The sequence below is a fragment of the Geospiza fortis genome, unplaced genomic scaffold (genome assembly GCF_000277835.1).
Source record: "Geospiza fortis unplaced genomic scaffold, GeoFor_1.0 scaffold229, whole genome shotgun sequence".
In the NCBI taxonomy this organism is placed as follows: domain Eukaryota; kingdom Metazoa; phylum Chordata; class Aves; order Passeriformes; family Thraupidae; genus Geospiza; species Geospiza fortis.
The window spans coordinates 1,032,424-1,050,846 of record NW_005054357.1 but is presented as its reverse complement, the minus strand read 5'-3'; the positions used below and the strand labels follow the sequence as shown (position 1 = coordinate 1,050,846).

Genomic DNA, 18,423 nt, shown 5'->3' with positions numbered 1-18,423 from the left:
GAGCTGGACAGGGCAGGGATGTCCCTGCAGGGCTGGCCAAGGTGAGTTCTCCGTGACGGGCGTGCTGGCCCCTTCGTGAAGGAGTACTGGAAACCAAAGTTCATCAAGGAGGAATGTTAGCGTTGGCAGTGGTTCTCCAGGGGCAAGCTGCTGCACCCTTAGGAGCAGGATCTCTGAGGGAGCGCGAGGCATCGCTCTCTGAGGGAAACAAAGGGTAGTGGAACGGCAGGAGGTGGTGTGGCCTTGTTATTCTTAAAACAGTGAGGCCAAGGGGAACTAAGCCAAAGGAGTGACCCAAAAGGTGACCAAAACCTGAACGTGCTCCGTTAACTCGAAAATACGTATTGCTTTCCACACTCCAATGCGTGGTAATGAAGCAAGACGTGTGCATGCTTTAAAGTCACTCAAACTGTGCCTAAATATGAAATGTCATGAACTGAAACTCTACCTTTTATCCTCCCTCAAAAAAACTATAAAAGTATAGGTTAAGAGGGGTGGAGGTCAGAGGAGAAGACTCCACCTTTGTATCCTGGGTCTGTCGGCGGGCTGTGCCTCTTTCCTCCCCCTTAGGAATACCTGTTGGGTAAGGCTCGGACACCGAGTGCTCCCTCGGGGCATTCAGACTGCCAGCTGCTCTTTGCGATTGAGCTTTTAGTCGTCTCCCACTGTAACGTATTTTTTGTCAGTTTATTGCTCGTATTTTTTGTGTTCATGTGCTCCTGCAGACGGTGTGTTTATCACTGACAGTCCAGCGTTTCTGTTGCTCAGCAAATGACGGTGTTTTTCACCTGAGGGTTGTTGAGCGTTTCCAGACTGTGGTCTGGTCAGGAGAGTTTGTTGGACATACCAGACTCACGGTGTGTCTGTCACGCTGTTTGTGAGTCTGTGATTGTGGTGGTTCTTACTGAATGTGACTGGAGCCACAGTGCTGTGGCTGAAGTACAGGGCTCTGTGCTTCCCTTTTTAGTGCTGAATTGGCCATCCCTCAAAGCACAGCCACTCCCAGCCCCTCTGGTATCCGAGGAACGGCTGAAATGCAAGGGCAGTTTTTCTGCCAAGTCTTCCTATTAATGTGACAGTAAAATTTGCTTTACTGTTAGCACAGTGCCCTTGTGGTGAAGCCTGCTGGAGTTCTGCACTGTTTTATCATATTTAGCAATACTGAACTCTGTGCTACACCTGCTGATAACAAAGTCAGGGGTATTGATCCACTCATATAATACAGTTTAATTGTGCATATTGTTGTCAGCATTTTCCTTGGGAAAAATATGGAAGTGAGTTTAAACCTGCTTAGTGGAGAACTGAGTTTTTAAAAAGCTCAATTTTTTAGTTTTTTTCATGTAAGATTGTTTCATTTTTTTGATACAGCATGTTACACCCTGACCTAAATACCTGAATTTGTTGTTGTATTCAGTGATACAGGATGCTGTTTTCTTTGGTGGTGTGTGCAGTGATGCTGATAGGGAGCTGTAAAGCTCAAGAAGATGAATGGATTGACCCCACGGATATGCTCAATTATGATGCAGCATCAGGAACAATGAGAAGACCTTATAAGGTAGAGAAAGAAAGGGTGTGTGTCTCTCCCAAAAAGCTAAATGCTGCTGGAAGATTGCTTTTAAACTGTGACAGTAAATAATAATAGCAGTACTGTGTTTTTAAGGGCTTATTATGTTGTATCTGAATCCATACACAGAAAAGTCTTTGTATCCATGGTTAAAATTGCAAGGGGAAAAATAGTGTAATTAGCTCAGGACCTTTCCCTGGTGAGCTTCTGTTGCACTCAGATCAAGACATATCAAGCAGGCTTTTTGTATTTTCACAGGTGGTGCTTGATTTATGCAGGTTGTGGCAGCACAGGTTACTGCTCCGAGAAGTACTGGGTTAAGCAGCTCTTGCTAATTTCTCAAGTATAGTGTTAAATATCTTGAAAATCAGGTTCCTAAGTGATAAAAGTTGGGGGAGTTAATTATTGTATTTTATTTTAGTCCACCAGTTTCCCATTTCTTGTGTGGGACTGTTGTGAATTTTAAGGTGTTTTGTAATGCTGGGCCTCAGTTTTCAGAAGAAAGGTTGGACTAGGGATTGAGTGCTGTACTTTTAATGAATCATTAACACTGAAGAGAAGATGAACTAGGAAACAAATCAGTTCTAACAAGATGAATTTTCTCTGTCTTGTATGAGGAGCGGACCCTGAATACCATGAGGTGTGCGTTGGTTATCTTGTGCATGTGTGCACGCATGGCACTGTAAACTGGAGGTGGTTGTAAGGGCACCCTTGATTTTTGCCATTATTCAGCTTTCAAGGTTGGTTTTGCGGTCTTGAGTAATACTGTTTAAACACCACAGAGCATAATTTTCTGAAGCTTAAAAGATGTAGAGTGTGTTACTGCTCTCCACAGCTTTCCTCATCAACCTCCAACTTCTCCAGATCCACCTGATAGTCATTAGCATCCTTAAGATCCAGCAGCAAGCTTTGGAGCCCAACTGCTTCAGCTTTATATAAAAAAGTAGTAGCTTTATTGTTGTCTCCCACAAAAATAGAACTACATCTTAAACTAAAAAAAATTACTACTCCATCTTCTTGGGATTTCTTTTCTGTTCTGCAGAGAGTTTTTAGGTGGGCCGGCTCAAGCCCTCAGAACCAAACTTTGTTTCAGCATGAGTTCTCTGAGTCAGGTGCTGTTGTGCTTCCTCTTGGAGGCTTCCCTCAGGGTGCACACGTGGTTGGAAGCAGCGCTGCTCTGTGTCTGAGTAATGAGCAGAGAGCACAGAGTGCTCTGCAGTAGATAAAGGCAGGCAGCTCAGAATGGGGATTGTGTTTACCTGCAGTCCGGCTGGCAGTGTGGCCAGCTGGGCTGGGAATTCACCTGGCTGAAAGCTGCCCCTTTGCCTGCTGAGTCAGTTTTTAGCCAGTGCCATTATCTAATCTGATGCACTCTGTGGGTCAGCAGCACTCAAAGGAGGGGAAAGGGCAAGTAGGGGAGGACAAGCAAGACCTCACCTTTTGCATTTAGATAAACTCAAAGCAATTGTCCATCTGGAGCCTAAAATAACAGCAGAGAGGTAACTGCAGTGTCACTGGGAGAGTATTAGCAGCAAAGATCTGTACTCAGTTTTTAGCTCCTTTGCTCCTTCTAAAGTGATGTGACTGTAGAAGTGTAACAATGGGCATATTGGTCAAATTCTTGAATTCTGAAAATATGGTTTTCTTCTGTAATTTTAGCCAAACTATCATGACTCTGAGGAAGAGGCTGTGGATAAAGTCAGTACTGAAATCTCACGTTGTTCCAGGGTAGTAGATTCCTTGCAACACAAGGTTTGTTCTTCAGAATATTTTCCTGTGTTTTATAGTTTGTGCTTTCTGGTTATGCTCTTCTGGATAGTATCAAACAGGTGCATTGCTGGCATAATTTATTCTTCATGGAAGGGGAACCTCTAGGCAGAGGAGAGACCGCAGTTGGTTTGAATTAATTTTCAAGTTGTTGTTCTGCCTACAAAGGTCTGTTTCCTGACATGTTTTATAGTGCAAATGAAATCGATAGGAGCTAGGTGCTTCTGCCCAGTGGCAGCAGTTTGGAGGTGTGGTGCTGATTACCCCATGCTGTTCTCAAGCTGTCAGTCCTGTTAGATTTCAAGGGGTGGGTTGTGGGCACAGAGACCAGGGCCACGTGCAGAGCTGCAGATCTCAGGTGCTGCTGTCAGACCCCCTCCCAGGGTGTGGGGATGCTTGTGTGGCTCCTGGGGCCCTTCCTGCCCTCAGCCATTTGGATCCCCAATGGGATATGTGTCATTTTAATGTTGTTTTAGTTACTTTGATTTTTTTGCAGTTCCCTTTTTTTCCTGATGTAAACTTAAAATGTAAGGAGATCCAGATGTTTACATTTGTTTCTAATCTTACTAAAGTCAGGATTTGAATATTACTAGCAGATGTGATATCTCCAGTACTGGCCAGTCCCATGGAAAGTAGTATGTTCAGTAACTGTATATGCTTTTTATCTGGCAGACTAACCATGGAATCATTGCTAAACTAAAGAAATGTACCCCTGTTAGTCCTGAGTTAAATGTGTTGGTATATTTGGGGTTTTTTCTCTCCTATTCACTTGAGCAAAGTGAATAAAAGTGTCTTTTGCACAATTGCAGATTGCAGAGTGTGAGAAGAGGAATGCCAAATCACAGGAGAGCCGTAGCTTTTATATTTTTAAGCGATTCTTGAATAAAATTTTAAATGAAGCTGGAAAACTTGGCCTTGTAAGTATTTGAACGGTCATTTAAAAAATACTTAATTAAAATGAATTCATATTACTGCGTTATGTAGTTTTCACAGTTACCAAGCATTGAGTAATTACGCTGGTGTACTTTAAATGCAGTGAAGGGAACTGGATGGCAAAGGAAAAGATGACAGAAGTATGTGCATCCTGTACTGCTGAGGAGACACAGTTGTTGTTTGATCTGTAAAGTATCCAAAGGAAGGGTTGGTGAATTCAGTGTATCTTAGCATCTGTTGCTGGAATGCAGCTATAGGAACACCTTGTTCTGGTCACATTAATGGTTGGAAACTGGAAGGAGCCAGATTTGGGTTGTTTGTTGTAGACTTACAAGGCCTGTACTGTAGGTCTACCATGTTAACCTGCAGAGGGTGGAAGTGAGGACAGGTAATATGGGAGGAGTACAGAGAGATTGTCCAAGCAGGAGCAGGCATCAGGTTAACAAAACTAAAACCCAGACAAAATTAAACCCCTAAGGAAGGGGTGCTGTCAGGGGGACCCTGACAGGCTTGAGAGCTTGCTCCATGCAAAACTCATGAAGTTCAGTGAGACCAAGTGCAGGGTCCTGTACATGTGATAGGGCAATGCCAGGAAGAAGAACAGGCTTGGGTGGAGAATGGACTGGGACCGTCCCTCAGGAGAAAGACTTGGGAGTGCTGGAGAAGCTGGCAGTGTGAGCTTTCGGCCTAGAGCCAACTGCAGCCTGGGCTGCACCCGAAGCAGGGCAGGGAGGGGACTCTGCCCCTCTGCTCTCTGAGACCCAGCCTGCAGTGCTGTGTCCAGCTCTGGGGTGCCCAGGGTAGAGAAGAACATGGACCTATTGAAGCAAGTCCGGAGGAGAACACAGGGATGATCTCAGGGTGGAGCATCTCTCCTACAAAAACAGTCTGAGAGAGCTGAGGCTGTTCAGCCTGGGGAAGAGAAGGCTCTGGAGAGACCTTGGAGACCCTTTGAGTACCTCAAGGGGGGCCTATAAGAGGCACCTTTTACAGGGGTGTGCAATGCTAGGACAAGGGGGAATGGCTTTGAACTGAAAGAGAGGAGGTTTAGATTAGATACTGGGAAGAAATTCATTGTTCTGAGGGTTGTGAGGCACTGGAAGAAGTTGTCCAGAGAAGTTGTGGATGCCCCATCCCTGGAAGCATTCAAGGCCAGGCTGGATGGTGCTTTCAGCTGTGTGGTCTAGTGGGAGGTGTCCCTGACTATGAGGGTTGGAACTAGATTATCTTTAAGGTCCCTTCCAACCAAAACCATTCTGTGATTCTAACTATCAAGAAATAATAGCTTATTAGAGTTTCCATATAAGAATCACCTTGTTACTTTCTTTATGCAGTGATTTCAGCTGGGGTAGAGTGAATTTTCTTGCTGCTAGCTGGTGCAGGGCTGTGTTTTGGATTCAGTGTGAGTGCACTGTTGATAACACTCTGGTGTTTCAGTGGTTGCTCAGTGCTGCTCTCTCTAAGTCAAGGACTTCTCTGTGCTTGTGCCAGCCAGGAGGTGCAGGAGGAGCTGTGAGGGAGCATGGCCAGGACAGCTGAGCTGAGCTGGCCCCAGGGACACTGCAAACCATGGCTGCTGTGCCCAGCATGGGCTGGGGGAGCTGCCTGGGAGGGGCTGAGAGCTGCTGGAGGCAGCAATTGTACTGTGCAGCACTTGTTCTTCTGGGGTTTATTTCCTTCTTTCTCTCTTTTCATGACTAGTAGTATTATTGCCATCACATTTTATTTTGTTTGCTGTTCTTGCCTCAGCTCATGAGGTTTACCTTTTTTCTCATTCTCCTCCCCACCAGGAGGGATATTGGAGGGAGTGAGTGGCTGCATGATACTTTAGTTGTTGGCTGGGCACTTTATTATATTGTCTTTGGAGGTTTTGTTTATTCAGAGGTAGAGGAATTTAGTAATAAGCAAAATTGTTGTTAAATAAGGAACATTACATTTAGCAATGTAAAACTTCTTATTTTAGTGTTTAATAGTTTCTATCTGTATTATCCAGCTTTGACTGAGGCACACATAGTGTATATGTAATTATTACTTGTTAATGAGCACTGGTCCTGAAATTTTAGTAAAAAGTGAGATAGTTTATTTTTTTAGGATTTTTTTCTTTAGAATTGAAAGATTACAAACCAATTGAATTTGTTTTGGGTAGTTTAGATGAAGAAAAAGGTTATAGAATCATAGTGTGCCCCCTGTCCCATGTTTTCATCCTGCAGCCTGCTTCAGAAGGGTGCTGGTACAGAATGAATACGATAAGTTTTGGCCTATGGATGCATTTCTATTTCCAAATAAGCAGCTTTTAACCCTTGTTTTGCTTTGCTTTGAGTGCAGCCTGGCGAAGATGTGGGCCATGTCCATTATGATGCTGAGATCATTCTTACCAGGCAGACGTATTTGGAGATCCTCAGGTTTGTCAGTGAGGAAGCCTGGCAGCCAGGAGCCCTGGATGAGGCACTCGGTGATATTTTGGTCAATTTTAAGCACCATGATGAGGAAGCTTGGCGGTGGAGATTTGAAGACACCTTTGGAATTGATCTATATCATTTGCTTTGGGTAAGAGAATAAAGGCTGATTATTGCTTTTAATTGCTGTTTTCTTCAGTTTCTCTGTGCTAATCAATATTACCATCTTAACTCCGCAGATAAAGCAATTCTTTCCATCATACTTCTAGTGAGTCTTTTTCTTTATGGTTGCTGAAGGGTGTATTTGCTTTAAGAAGGAATTCAAGTTTTTTATTCCTGTGGTCATCTGTTCTCTATTGTACCTTTGGTTTGGGGCTTTTTTTCCTGGTGTGCTTTTTCTTTTCTTGAATTTTATACCTGTGCTACCAGACTCATTGTGCTCTAGCACTTTCTTACCACAAGAACTGACACCTCATGCATTATAGATCTTCCATGTTTGTCTCTTGTTCATATAGTTGCTGAAGCTGTTGGCTTCTCCAGGAGTTGGAATATATACTGAGAGAAGTATCTATTTAAACTCCTATAGGTCAGAGGCTTTTGCAGATTTTGTGGAAAAAATTGTATAGGGTGAGAGAGGAGAGTTGGGAATTATAAAGTGCTAAGCTGAAGATCTCTAATAAAGATGAAGCTTTCTGAAAAATCTTTACAATTCAGAATATGCCAGTGTTTTGTGCTGACATAATCTTGCAACTAGCCTGTCTAGATTTGAGGGGTCCCTGGAAGCCAAATGACAAAAGCAGGCTGTCAGTAACCTCTGATAGGGGTCCTTGGGTGGAAAGACACTGTGGAGTCCTTCTTTGAAGTCTTGCTGCTTTTACCCAAACTGTAACTTTGTCTCTCTGTGCAGGAGTTGGCAGCAGTTGTTCTGTGTTTCAGAGCAGGCACAAACTGCTCAAGCACTAGCTGACAACAATTTGATAATTTAGAAGTGTGGTCACTAATGTAACAATCATCCTAAGGAAGAAATAACTAAATATAACAAGAAACAAATGAGCAACTGCAATGTAAGGCTGTGACAGGGATGAATATTAGTACTGCCACAAAAGTGTTCTGCCTTGTGCTGCTCACATGGGCTGTGGAAGCAAGGAAGAACTCAGCTATTCTTTGTAAATTACATTAGTAAAAATAGAAGTTGGAAGTTTCTTCATGTGTACTGTCAGTAAGCTTGTGAAAGGTCCAAATATGGGTCATAATTTTTTCCTTTTTTTCAGCTACTCTTGTGCGTAGTGTGCATTGTGATTGTAATGGCTACAGAACTGAGGACCTATGTTTCCCGCTTTGTTCAGCTAAAATATGTTTTATTTCTGACTTTCCTCGTCAGTTTTGTATGGAATTGGTTTTACTTGTACACGGTAAGTTCTGTAATCTTAATGGCTTTTTGGCTTAGAACTGTACAGCTATGAGGGAGTTAAGGTTGTTTAGTTCCTTTGATTAGTTTACATACAGCTTTTAATTAACTGCAAAATAAAAAAAGGGATAAACATTTTCTTTTGCATGTTGATAGGTGTGTTAGATTAAAGAGCAAAAGAAACCCTGACAACTGCATTCTGCTGTAGAGGTGCACAAAATTCAGAGAGCACTAGAACTCTGATTTCACTACAGGGGCAAGGCAGATGTAACCTCTGACTAAAGCAGCTTGGTAGAAAAGGTATACAGAAATATATTCAGAGTTTTTTTCTTAAGGTTCCCTGGTAGAAACTGTGTTTCATGTGATAGACCAGATAAATGCCTCATTAATGGTGATTAAGTGGCTGATGGTACAATCACATCAGCTTTATTGAGGAGGAATTTAGGATACCAGATCAAAGCCCAGCCACAAAATCTGCCCTCACATCTTGTCAATCAGGATTGGACTGCAGTGTGTCAAATGCAGGGACAGCAGAGTGTTGGAGAGTGGCATGGCTCTGGCATGGGGTTGGAATCCATGCAGATGGCTTGGGTTGAGGCAGTGAAGAATGTTAGTTTTGCAACAGATGATTTGACCAAATTTTTATCTTTTGATTGTCAGTTGCAAACAGTAAGGTAAAACTATAATAAATACAGGTATTTCTTATGGGAATTATTTGGGGAAAAAAAAGAGGCTGTTTTAACTAGTTAATTGCATGACAGCTCTGTCTCTATTCCAGAAACATGAAAAGAAAAGATGTCATCAGTTTACTTTTGCCTATAACTTGTATCTTTGAATATTGTAGTCTGATCCTTTGACAATTGACTCCTTTTGGAGAATAACTTAGAGGTAGACATTATCTCAGGGGTTTTGTCCATTCCTAGAAGTTCTTAGAATTTAACTCCATTAAATTGTTTAGGTAGTAAACTTTTCTAAATACCTATTACATGAGGAATTGTCATTACAAGGGGACAGTGGGGAAGTTCCCATTTATGTGGGGAACTATCCCCAGGCTGCAGAGAGTAAGCAGGGCTAGCTGGGGAGCAGCACTCCTGGCTGCAGCACTCAGTGCATGTCCCTCCTGCTGTCCCTGCAGCTGGCCTTCGCTCAGCACCAGGCAGAGATGGCCAAGATGGGGCAGTTTGACAAGGTCTGTGCCGAGAAGCTGGAGTGGTATGGAAGTCTCATGGGTAAGCTCTTGTCTTGGTACTTTGCAGTAGTGGTTAAGATCACAAAATACCCATCCATAGTATCTCAGGATACTCAGATTTCTTCATGGGTAGTACAGGGAATTCTCCTCAATACATGATTACATGGTTTTACCCTTTTCCCGTCCCGTAAGACTTTGTTTTCTAGGCCTTGGGAGGAGAGCTGGCCCCAGCACTGTACTTGGGGTATGTCATGGTGTTACTTCTTTTTCTTGTAATTTACCTGTTTCCCCAGTACCATTCAGTGCCATTTACTAAAGACAGGCAGGCAGAGTTCAGGACAAGGATTTTTTTTCATGTATTACAGGTGTGAGTACAATGGATTTCAGGAATTGGATCTGTAATTGTTTATTCAGGTGTTACTATTTTACAGAGAAAGCTGATTTTTTTTATTAGCTGTTATTTCTATCCAGTGCCATAGCCGGTAGATGAAGGGTGGCAGCTCTTAGAGTGCTTGTTATGGTCTTCACTGTGTAATTTCTTGACTGTTGTTTTTGATTACATGTCAATGATTTATGTTCTGACTGCAGTAAAACCTAACTACAGAAACACTGATGTCATGAATCACTTGTTTATAATGTAAAGGTTCCCTTAAGAAGTAAGACTTCCTGCTTGTAACTAAAATAGACCCTTGAATCCAGCAAGCAAAGCAGACAATTTCAATCTCCCTGCAGACTGGCAGATGAGCAATAACACAAAATGATGCTGTGTCAGTAGCTGTGAACACAGTGTTCACAGCAAGTTCATAGTTTCCACAGATGAGACTTTTTTCCCTGAGGCTTCTGGGAACTGATCTCACCTAAAGAGCTTTCTTGATTATACATGGGAAAATTTCGGGTTCTTCTCTTTTCCAGCCTTCCCTCCCCTTCCTGCATCCCCTTGACTGGATACACTGTACTTACAAGCCAATCTCAGATGTGTAAAAATAAATCTGTTTTGAACTGCATCTAGAAGAGTTCTCTTCCATCTGTAACTGAAATGCTCCTTTCTGTATTGCTGCTGTGTCACAAAGTATCTTTTTAAGAAGTAGTAATAATATGTGTCTGCTTTGACTGCAGAATGGCTTAGAAGTACATGGACGTTTCAGGATGATCCCTGCAAGAAGTATTATGAAATTCTGCTTGTAAATCCTGTTTATATGGTTCCACCATCAAAGGTATGTGCCAAGCCTGAAGGGACTGCCAAGGCCTAGGTTGGTGTTTGTGTGACAACACTGGTTTTCTGTTTATTTTCTAGGCCTTGGCAGTAACTTTCACCAACTTTGTAACTGAGCCTTTGAAGGACATAGGACAAGGTATTGGTGAATTCATCAAGGCACTTATGAAGGAGATACCATTAATTCTGCAGGTTCCAGTGCTCATTACCATGGCTCTGGGTGTCCTGGTTTGTATACATTCATCTTACATTTAGAAGCTCAATTTTATTTTTTAAATATTAAATGTGTTTATATTTAAGTATTATCTATTATATGATGTATTTCTCATTTGTACAACTGAACAGATTTCTTAGCACAAACAAATTACTTCTGCAAGGGAATTTTTTCTTGACAAAGGCTTCATACTACAGTTGGTCTAGGAATTAAAAGAGCCGAGTTTTGTACTCAAACTGTATTCCTCTCCCACTCCCCAGGTGGGATATAGTAGCATTAAACTGCTTCAAATCTTAGGCTCTGTGACAGTTTATTGCACCTTAGTTCTCATTTCTTCCTTGAGTCATTACATTGTGATGTGTGTGGCTGGCATTTAACACGAAGGCATTGAGTTAGAACCTTAATGTAGCACTAACAATTAACTGCATCCAGCAGGCAGTTCCTGCAGTGTGGTCAGACTACAGAAAGCTTGAGCTGGAGCCATCCCCTTCACCTGACCTTTTCCTAAAGGGTCTTTCAGATATATGACAAGAAATCTGTGTGCAAAACCATAGGCTGCAGATATTTGGTGTTTTGCTCAGTTTGGGTTTTTTTTTCCTCTCCCCCAGACTTTTTGCTATGGTGCTGGATCATCAGTGTCTGCATTAAGATACTTAAGGGCTTCTCAGAAGAAGAGTCTTCCTCTGCCTCCTGGTGGGCAGGAGCCCATAGCCTTTGGGCAGTACGATGGGAGAAGAGCAGATGAGTACTACCTGCAGCAGCAGCCCTACGTGCACAGAGCCCACCAGGACAGAGGGGACGCTGCCACCAGGCCCCTGCCCAGGCTGAGAGCGGGCAATGGCAGCAGGAGCCAGGACACGGCACACGCCAGTGACCAGCTGGATGCACAGCAGGTACCAGAGGCCCACAGGGACAGATTTATACTCTTTATTGGGCCTATTTACATGTTCTGTTTCCTGAGGGAAAAAAATACCCATCATAGTTTGGGTGAGCCCTACCCCTTGAGCTGGGATGCACTTGAAACAGAAGGTGCTGTCACTTTTGATTGCCTAATTAATAGGTTATTACTGATTTCTTGCAGAACAGGTTGTACACTGAGTCTGAAGCTCATAGACTTGAAACTCTCCAAGCTGAAAACCTTACTGCAGAAGCTGCACTTGAGCAGCAAAAACAGGAGACAGGCAAAGTAGAGGGAGAGACTGGAGAAAACCTAGAAACCTGTGACCCTAATAAAAACCTAGAACAGAAAAGTTCTGCTGCAGAACCATGCAAAGAGAAGAAAGAGAGTGTTTTACATGACTCCAGGAAAGAGACTAAGGAAGACCCAGACTCTGCTGTAAGTTTTGTCTAATCTTTACTTGTCATGTACTTGATAATTCTGCTCTCGTTCTCAAGTGTAGAAGAGACAAGAACATCAGTGAGCTGTCAGGTGGGAATGTAAAATCTGGGAGAGGGTACTCTGGAGCCTGAAATAAAGGTGTTAAGTAAGGTGATACACCTCTAAGTGGCCAGAAAAACCCAGGCTTCTGGAGTGCTGCTGCTTGTTGGAAACCAGGTTTGTGTAGTAAGTTTTGAGTAACTCCCATAATGCTAATTCCCAGCTCAGATGTCTCAGGTATGTCTTTGGGTTTATGTTCTTTAAAATCAGTTTGCTTCTTGTCAGGTCAGTTTTAGGGCAGCTGATGGATTTGCTCCTGGTGTAATGATCTGCAGAGAGTGAGCACTTAATGTTGTAGCAGGCGGTTTTTAGGCAGCTCAGAGCTGAACAGGGCCAGGAGCAGGAGCTGCCCTGGGGATGGACATTCCAGTGGTTGTTCCCCAGAGCTCCCCCAGCCCAGCTCGTCCTTAGCCAGAGCTGGAGAGCAGCTGAGGTCAGGTACAGGAAGCAGCACCTGTGCATTTCTGTGGGTGGCACTGGAAATTGGGGTGCTGCAGGCACTGCCCCAGGCCCATGGCAGTTGGTGCCCAGTGCCCACCACCCCTGTGACTCCCTGGTGCATGGGCACGTATCACACAAGCTGTAGAGCAGCATGAGCAGCTGTTTCTTGAAAGTAAGTACTTCTTGAAAACTTTCTGCTGATTGCAGAACTGTTCTGAATTAATGTGGGAAACAGTTAGCTAAATATTACCAAAAAACCATAATGCTTGAAAAAACTATTTTTTATTAAACAGAATTAAAACTAGGGTTTAATTTTTTTATAGAAATTATTGTTTCTTCCAAACTTTGTTTCTGCAAAGAGACTAAATACTAAAGCTATTTCTTCTCCTTTTTTAATTATTTTTTTAAAAAAAAGTATAAAAGAAAACAGAACTTTTTTTCAGGAAGTACAAATCAGGGGGGAAAATCAAATTTTCTTTAAAAAGAACATAAAAATTTAAGTCTTTCATTAGATTGAGACAGTGGTAGAATCCACTAATGAGCAACGAGAGAACTGACATAGAAAAAAAAGTTGTAATAATTTTGACAGACTAGAGGCAAATAAGAGGGAGACACAGTACCAGTACCTCAGACACTGCTCTGGAAGCAGCTGCCAAATGCAAGAGCAGGGGCAGCTCTGTAATTACTGCTCACCAGTGTGATGCTGCTGCTATTTCTGTGAAAAATCAGGAGAAAGGAGACAGAGCTACTGATTGTAGTCATCTTAAAAAAGGCAAGTGTGCTTTTCCAGAAAACCAGAATGACCCCTAGGATGCTGCTGTACATTCTTCTGGGGTCTTCAGCTGGAATTGGGTCCCTTTATAGCTGAGGGTAGGTGGACTCTCTGCTCATCCATTCTCTTCGCTTGTGAGCGCAAAATCAGGCTGAAAAAATCCTCATCTGGTACAGTGGGGCCTTTGGCAGCTCCTGGAGGAGCACATCTCTGATCATCCAGTCTGGAACCCTACAGACAGACCAAGCAATAAAAGCTGCATATTTACAGGAAGATATGGAGTAAGTGAACAATATTAAGTGAAAAACCTACTAAAAACTTTTGCTGGCAGATTTAAAGCTAGTAGAGAGATTTAATTTATAAGTTTTGTTTCACTTTAAACTTGCTTAATGAAATTATTGAGTCTAAGTGTAACTAAAATGGTTCCTTTGACCCACTTGTCCCATATGTCTGAAAATGACCCCCCCAGTTCAGTTGTTTGACATACTGCAAAATGAGATTTAAGTGGCCTTAGTTCAGAAGGAGATTTTTTAGCATTAGTACAGGGTGTTTCTGGTCTCGTACACCAGGAAGTATGGTTGTCTTCCTTCCCTTACACAGGGACTAAAAGATGGCTGCAGTGCTGTGAGATTTGGGGAGGCACTCCTTGAAGGCCCCTTGGCTCCACTCTGTGCAGCTGGGTACAGTTTAGTGCCAAGGTTCTAGAGCAGGTGGCAAACCCTGCTGGGCTGGGCTCTGCTCCCCAGCTGGGGAGTGGTGTTCCCACAGGAACAGCCTGCTGCTGGAGGGCAGTGTGGGCACAGGAGGGACAGCACAGCTTTCAGTGGTGGCTGGACCTGGGACAAGCACCCTTCAGACAAAAAGGCTCAAAGGCAGCAACCCTTCTGTGCTTGTTTAAAGCAGTCCATACTGATCAGAGGAGATTAAATATTTTTAAATTATTTTAAATATTTTTCCAGTCCTAAAAGAGAATATTTCTAGATTCTTTGCTTGACTCACAAGGTTCTATTAACAGAACATGGTATTTCAGCAGGCTGATGAGCACTGTCATGTAGACTCAATTCTAGGTGCTGCTTTCTCAGCCAGGCTACCATACTTACTGACCTTTGGAGAACTCAGCATCTGAATTTTGTATTTTTGGCTGCTTATCGACCAATCAGACAAACCAGCAAGTCTTTTTAATTCTATTTGGTCTAATTGGTATATGCACATGCTCTAATTGAAAATCAGTCACCTCACTTGTATATTGCTATAAACTATCATTTAAACTTAATCTTGTGGGAATGATGACCACTCTTACCACCAAAACCTGGATACTGAATTCTTTCAGTTGGAAAATTAGGATTGCTGGTGTATCACGTGTCCTCCTTAGCAAGCCAGGTCTAAACCATTTTACATACTCCTTTCAATAGCCTCATTTGTTTTCTTCACTTTTTAGGCATTTCTTACTTCTAACAGTTATTGTGGTATAAATACCAAAATTATACTTACTAGACTGGATAATCAACAAAACCCCAACCCTCATCTTTTGTTCTCTTATGTTCCTCCTTATCTGTCAGATCAATACGTATCTTAAAACACAGTGGCTTCCTTACAGGAATGCAGTAGAGAAGTCCCAGAGGCAGAAGCTGAGGAGGTGTTAAGCCCTTACCTGGCATTTGATCAGTATATCGAAGAAGTCGTCATCCAGGTCGCCGTTGGCGCTGGCCCCGAGCTGGCCCAGCAGGGCGTGGCTGCGGCGCTGGCTCAGGCCGGGTAGCTGGCTCAGGCTGGCGCGCTGCTCGTCCAGGCGCCGGCTCTGCGAGCTCGCCAGCAGCTCCAGGAACTCGTCCGTGTGCGGGGACACCGCCGACGTGGAAAAGGCTGCCAGGACATACAGAACAGTTAGAGTTAGCCTAGGAGTAAATCCATTGCTGTACTGAGTCTTGTGTGCAAATACATTTTGAAAATAGTATTTGGCAAAAACTCGAGTCAAATACAGATTTTACTTTTAAAAAATTACATTTTATCATCGTTTTAGGTGGAGTAGAGGATGTTGCCACTGAAGGAGCTGGGAGTCTGTTCTTCTCCTGGAAGCAGCACCTCTGATCATCCATCCTGTTACTCTGGAACCGACTCAGCAGATCAAAGAACCCTTCATCTGCCATTGTCTCACGGCTGCTTTTCTGAAAAGGAGAAAATTTGGGGTATTTGACCTTTGAGTGCCTACAGCTGGGACAACTGCATCAGAGTTTCAGTCCAGTGATACACTTGATATTTACATCTCTGAAATTTATTAAACAAATTTTTTTAGTCAACCATTTCTATAGCCAGAGATCTATCCAAGGAGGAGATGCTAATGCTAGGGCAGCATTTTGGAGAGTGAAATATATTAGAAATGTCTCATTCTCTGAAATGGAAAGAAACAGTGCTCTGATCATGGTAAAATGGGAGTTCTTCCTCCTAGCCGTTAATCCAACAAAACCCCAAATGCCCTTGAGAGAAAACAGAAACAAGACCAGCAATGAACAGTTGCCATTGTCTCCTCAGGTCTATGACCAAATGCCTCAGTTCTTTTCTTTTGAACTGACTTCTCTCAAGAGTGTAATAACCTAAAAAGTATGTCCGAAATATCTCCCACTGCCAGAATCAGGAAAATAGATTTTGCTAAATTTGGAGAAGTGGGGTCTAGCAGAGACTTAAGACCTCAGCTTGCAAATAAATAAAACTTAAAAAAAACCACCACAACTAAAATGTTTCAATAGTAGGAAAATGTTAAAGCTAGCACCACCCCTGAGAGAGCTGTAGAATGACACATTGTGCATCAGTGTTTAAATCAAGTTAAACTGAACAGGACAGCTGCAGGAAGGTATTTTCCACACTTCTGATCACACAAAGATGAGTAAAGGCTCACCACACCTACCCTCTGAGAGTTTGGAAGTCGATGATCAATGGAATTACTGGCATCCTGCAAAACTTTGGAGGTGGTGCCGTTTTTGTACTTTTTGCCTTTTAGTCGATTTACAAAATGAAGTTTTGCTGAAGTTTTGGCAACCAGTGGTTTCTGTTTAACAAGAATCTCACTGTTCCAGTTTGGAACCTAAGAAAACAAGAGTCAGGAAATTAAGCCTTCTGATTTTACTTACCAGTACTGTTACCTCTTACTTGCTGCTGCTTTTCCTCCCCAAAAGGAAGCAGCTTTACACTATTTTGTTCTTGCAGCCACAAGGATGTATCCAAAGAGAGTGCCAGTGGTGACTTCAGCTGTACTGACTACGCATGCTTTGAGATTTTATTGATTAACATAACAGGCTTTGCCTCACCTGAAGAGACTGGAATTAGATATCCCAGTGTGGAGGGAAAAACAGCAATTTCAGTCTGCCACTGGAATCATTTAGGCAGAACTGCCAGCCCAGTATTGAAAGGCAGAATGTAAAAGAAATCTCATAGACTGATACAGGGATTTTAATCAGGAACTCCCACTGCCAAAAGATTTCTGAGCCTGGGGGGGGAGAAGTTGTTTTGCCTGTGACTCAGCTGTAACATTTCTGAAATAGCATCCTTACTCAAGATGGAGGTTGAAGCTTCTGATGGTTTGCAAGTTGGTTGAAATCTCAAAGTGAAAAACGGAGCATGTATTTTAAGTCCCTATAACATGACTGTAACCAAAGAAAAAGTGTTCAGAAGAGCTAAGCTAAAGCTCAGGAATTTTATTCTGAATTACTTCCATGCTGCAACCTCAACCCATCTCTATAAAGAGATGAAAATTCCTTTGATGCTCATTACAGAACCCCATTCTTTCTCATTCATGCAGGGAATAAAGCAGGCTTCCCACAAGCCATTACAGCCATCACCTGTCACATGCTGTTACCTACATGACAGAAGTATTTTTTGTTAGTATTGTCAGACCTGCTGTTGTGGAGCTCCTGTGATCAACTAAATTAAAAAGGGAGGCAAGTGGCACATCAGCACACCCTCAGAAATGTTTCACTGCAATATCAGCAGCAGAACAGAAAGAAGCAAAGTGCCAACCTTTTCTGGTGTTAATTTCATAAGTTCCATGTTCTCCATACTGTAACGACGTCCTCTTGGTCTGCCACCTTCAAGAGACAAATTCATCTTTTTATTATTAAAATTTATGGTGTCACTTGACAAGCTGTGGCTGTACTCATCTAAGGTCCAAGACACAGACACAATTAGAACACATAAAGAAACTAAGCAGTACCCTGTGATTCACAATATAAATCCTCCAGAAAAGGAGGTGCTGAAGGGATCCAATACCTCAAGAACCTTTTTTAGCTGCGGGGGAGAAAACCAAGCAAAATTCCATACTCAACCCCAACTTAGTAAAGAACTCAAATGAGATTCTTTTTTAAATTCTCTGCTGGGAAACTACTTCAGAAAGAGGCACATACCATTCAAACTGTTTTCCACTGCATGGCTTTCTGCCATCATGGAGTTGTTTGTGCTGTAGCTTAATCCAAGAACCATTTGAAGATCTGAGAGATTAAGTCTGGCAGTGAGTTCTCCGCTTCTGTCTCCTACCTTCAAGCAAATAAAATAAGCAGTTGTATTACCTTAACAAATACTCACATGTGTAACTGTAAAGCAATACTTGTCCCATGACTTCTGAGAGAAAAAGGCTGAAAAGGTTTTCCTGCTTGAAGACTGAGAACATCTTTTTAAAGAAGTAACAACTAGCAGGTAACATAAAAAAGCCTGAAATAATTTCTGCTTGGCCACTAACTTGGGAGTCCATGATGCCATTTTTTGGCATTGTGAGTGGCGACACTAGGACTAAGGAGCTGACTGGCTGAAATAATCTGGAATCAGCTGTCTCTAGAATAATTGAAAATGCATTCCATCGCTCAAACTCAGATGCACAAACACACCTCCATAAAACCTCTGTGAGTGAGAGTAAAAACCAACAGCCAGCACAGTGGGAGTATGAAAATCATACCTCTCTTGAAATCTCCAGGTGCCTTTCTGCGAAATGGATGGCTTGGTCATGATTTCCCAGAGCAGTGTAAGCATTCCCCAAACTCCAGCATGCTCTTCCTTCCCCAATTCTGAAAACAACACACATTTGCAATTACACCTCTACCTGCT

At 42.6% G+C, this 18,423-nt stretch overlaps 2 protein-coding genes across 2 annotated transcripts in view; one reads left to right on the top strand and one right to left on the bottom strand.

Annotated features, from left to right (window-relative positions):
* Positions 1-17,896, top strand: CLCC1 (chloride channel CLIC like 1). Its single transcript, XM_005423701.2, has 12 exons — positions 1-41; positions 1,415-1,555; positions 3,224-3,316; positions 4,141-4,248; positions 6,590-6,811; positions 7,932-8,072; positions 9,204-9,297; positions 10,374-10,471; positions 10,552-10,698; positions 11,293-11,577; positions 11,766-12,020; positions 15,356-17,896. Exons 2-12 carry the CDS (start codon positions 1,424-1,426, stop codon positions 15,362-15,364), a joined length of 1,584 nt encoding a protein of 527 aa, XP_005423758.1. The 5' UTR covers positions 1-41; positions 1,415-1,423; the 3' UTR covers positions 15,365-17,896.
* GPSM2 (G protein signaling modulator 2) overlaps positions 13,402-18,423 on the bottom strand; it is a 16,092-nt gene continuing 11,070 nt past the window's right edge. The window contains exons 8-14 of the mRNA XM_005423702.2: positions 18,275-18,383; positions 17,730-17,859; positions 17,347-17,414; positions 16,238-16,414; positions 15,338-15,500; positions 14,987-15,198; positions 13,402-13,566 (exon numbers count right to left, since the gene is read on the bottom strand). Coding sequence (XP_005423759.1) covers positions 13,402-13,566; positions 14,987-15,198; positions 15,338-15,500; positions 16,238-16,414; positions 17,347-17,414; positions 17,730-17,859; positions 18,275-18,383 — 1,024 coding nt within the window. The remainder of the gene's footprint in view (positions 13,567-14,986; positions 15,199-15,337; positions 15,501-16,237; positions 16,415-17,346; positions 17,415-17,729; positions 17,860-18,274; positions 18,384-18,423) is intronic.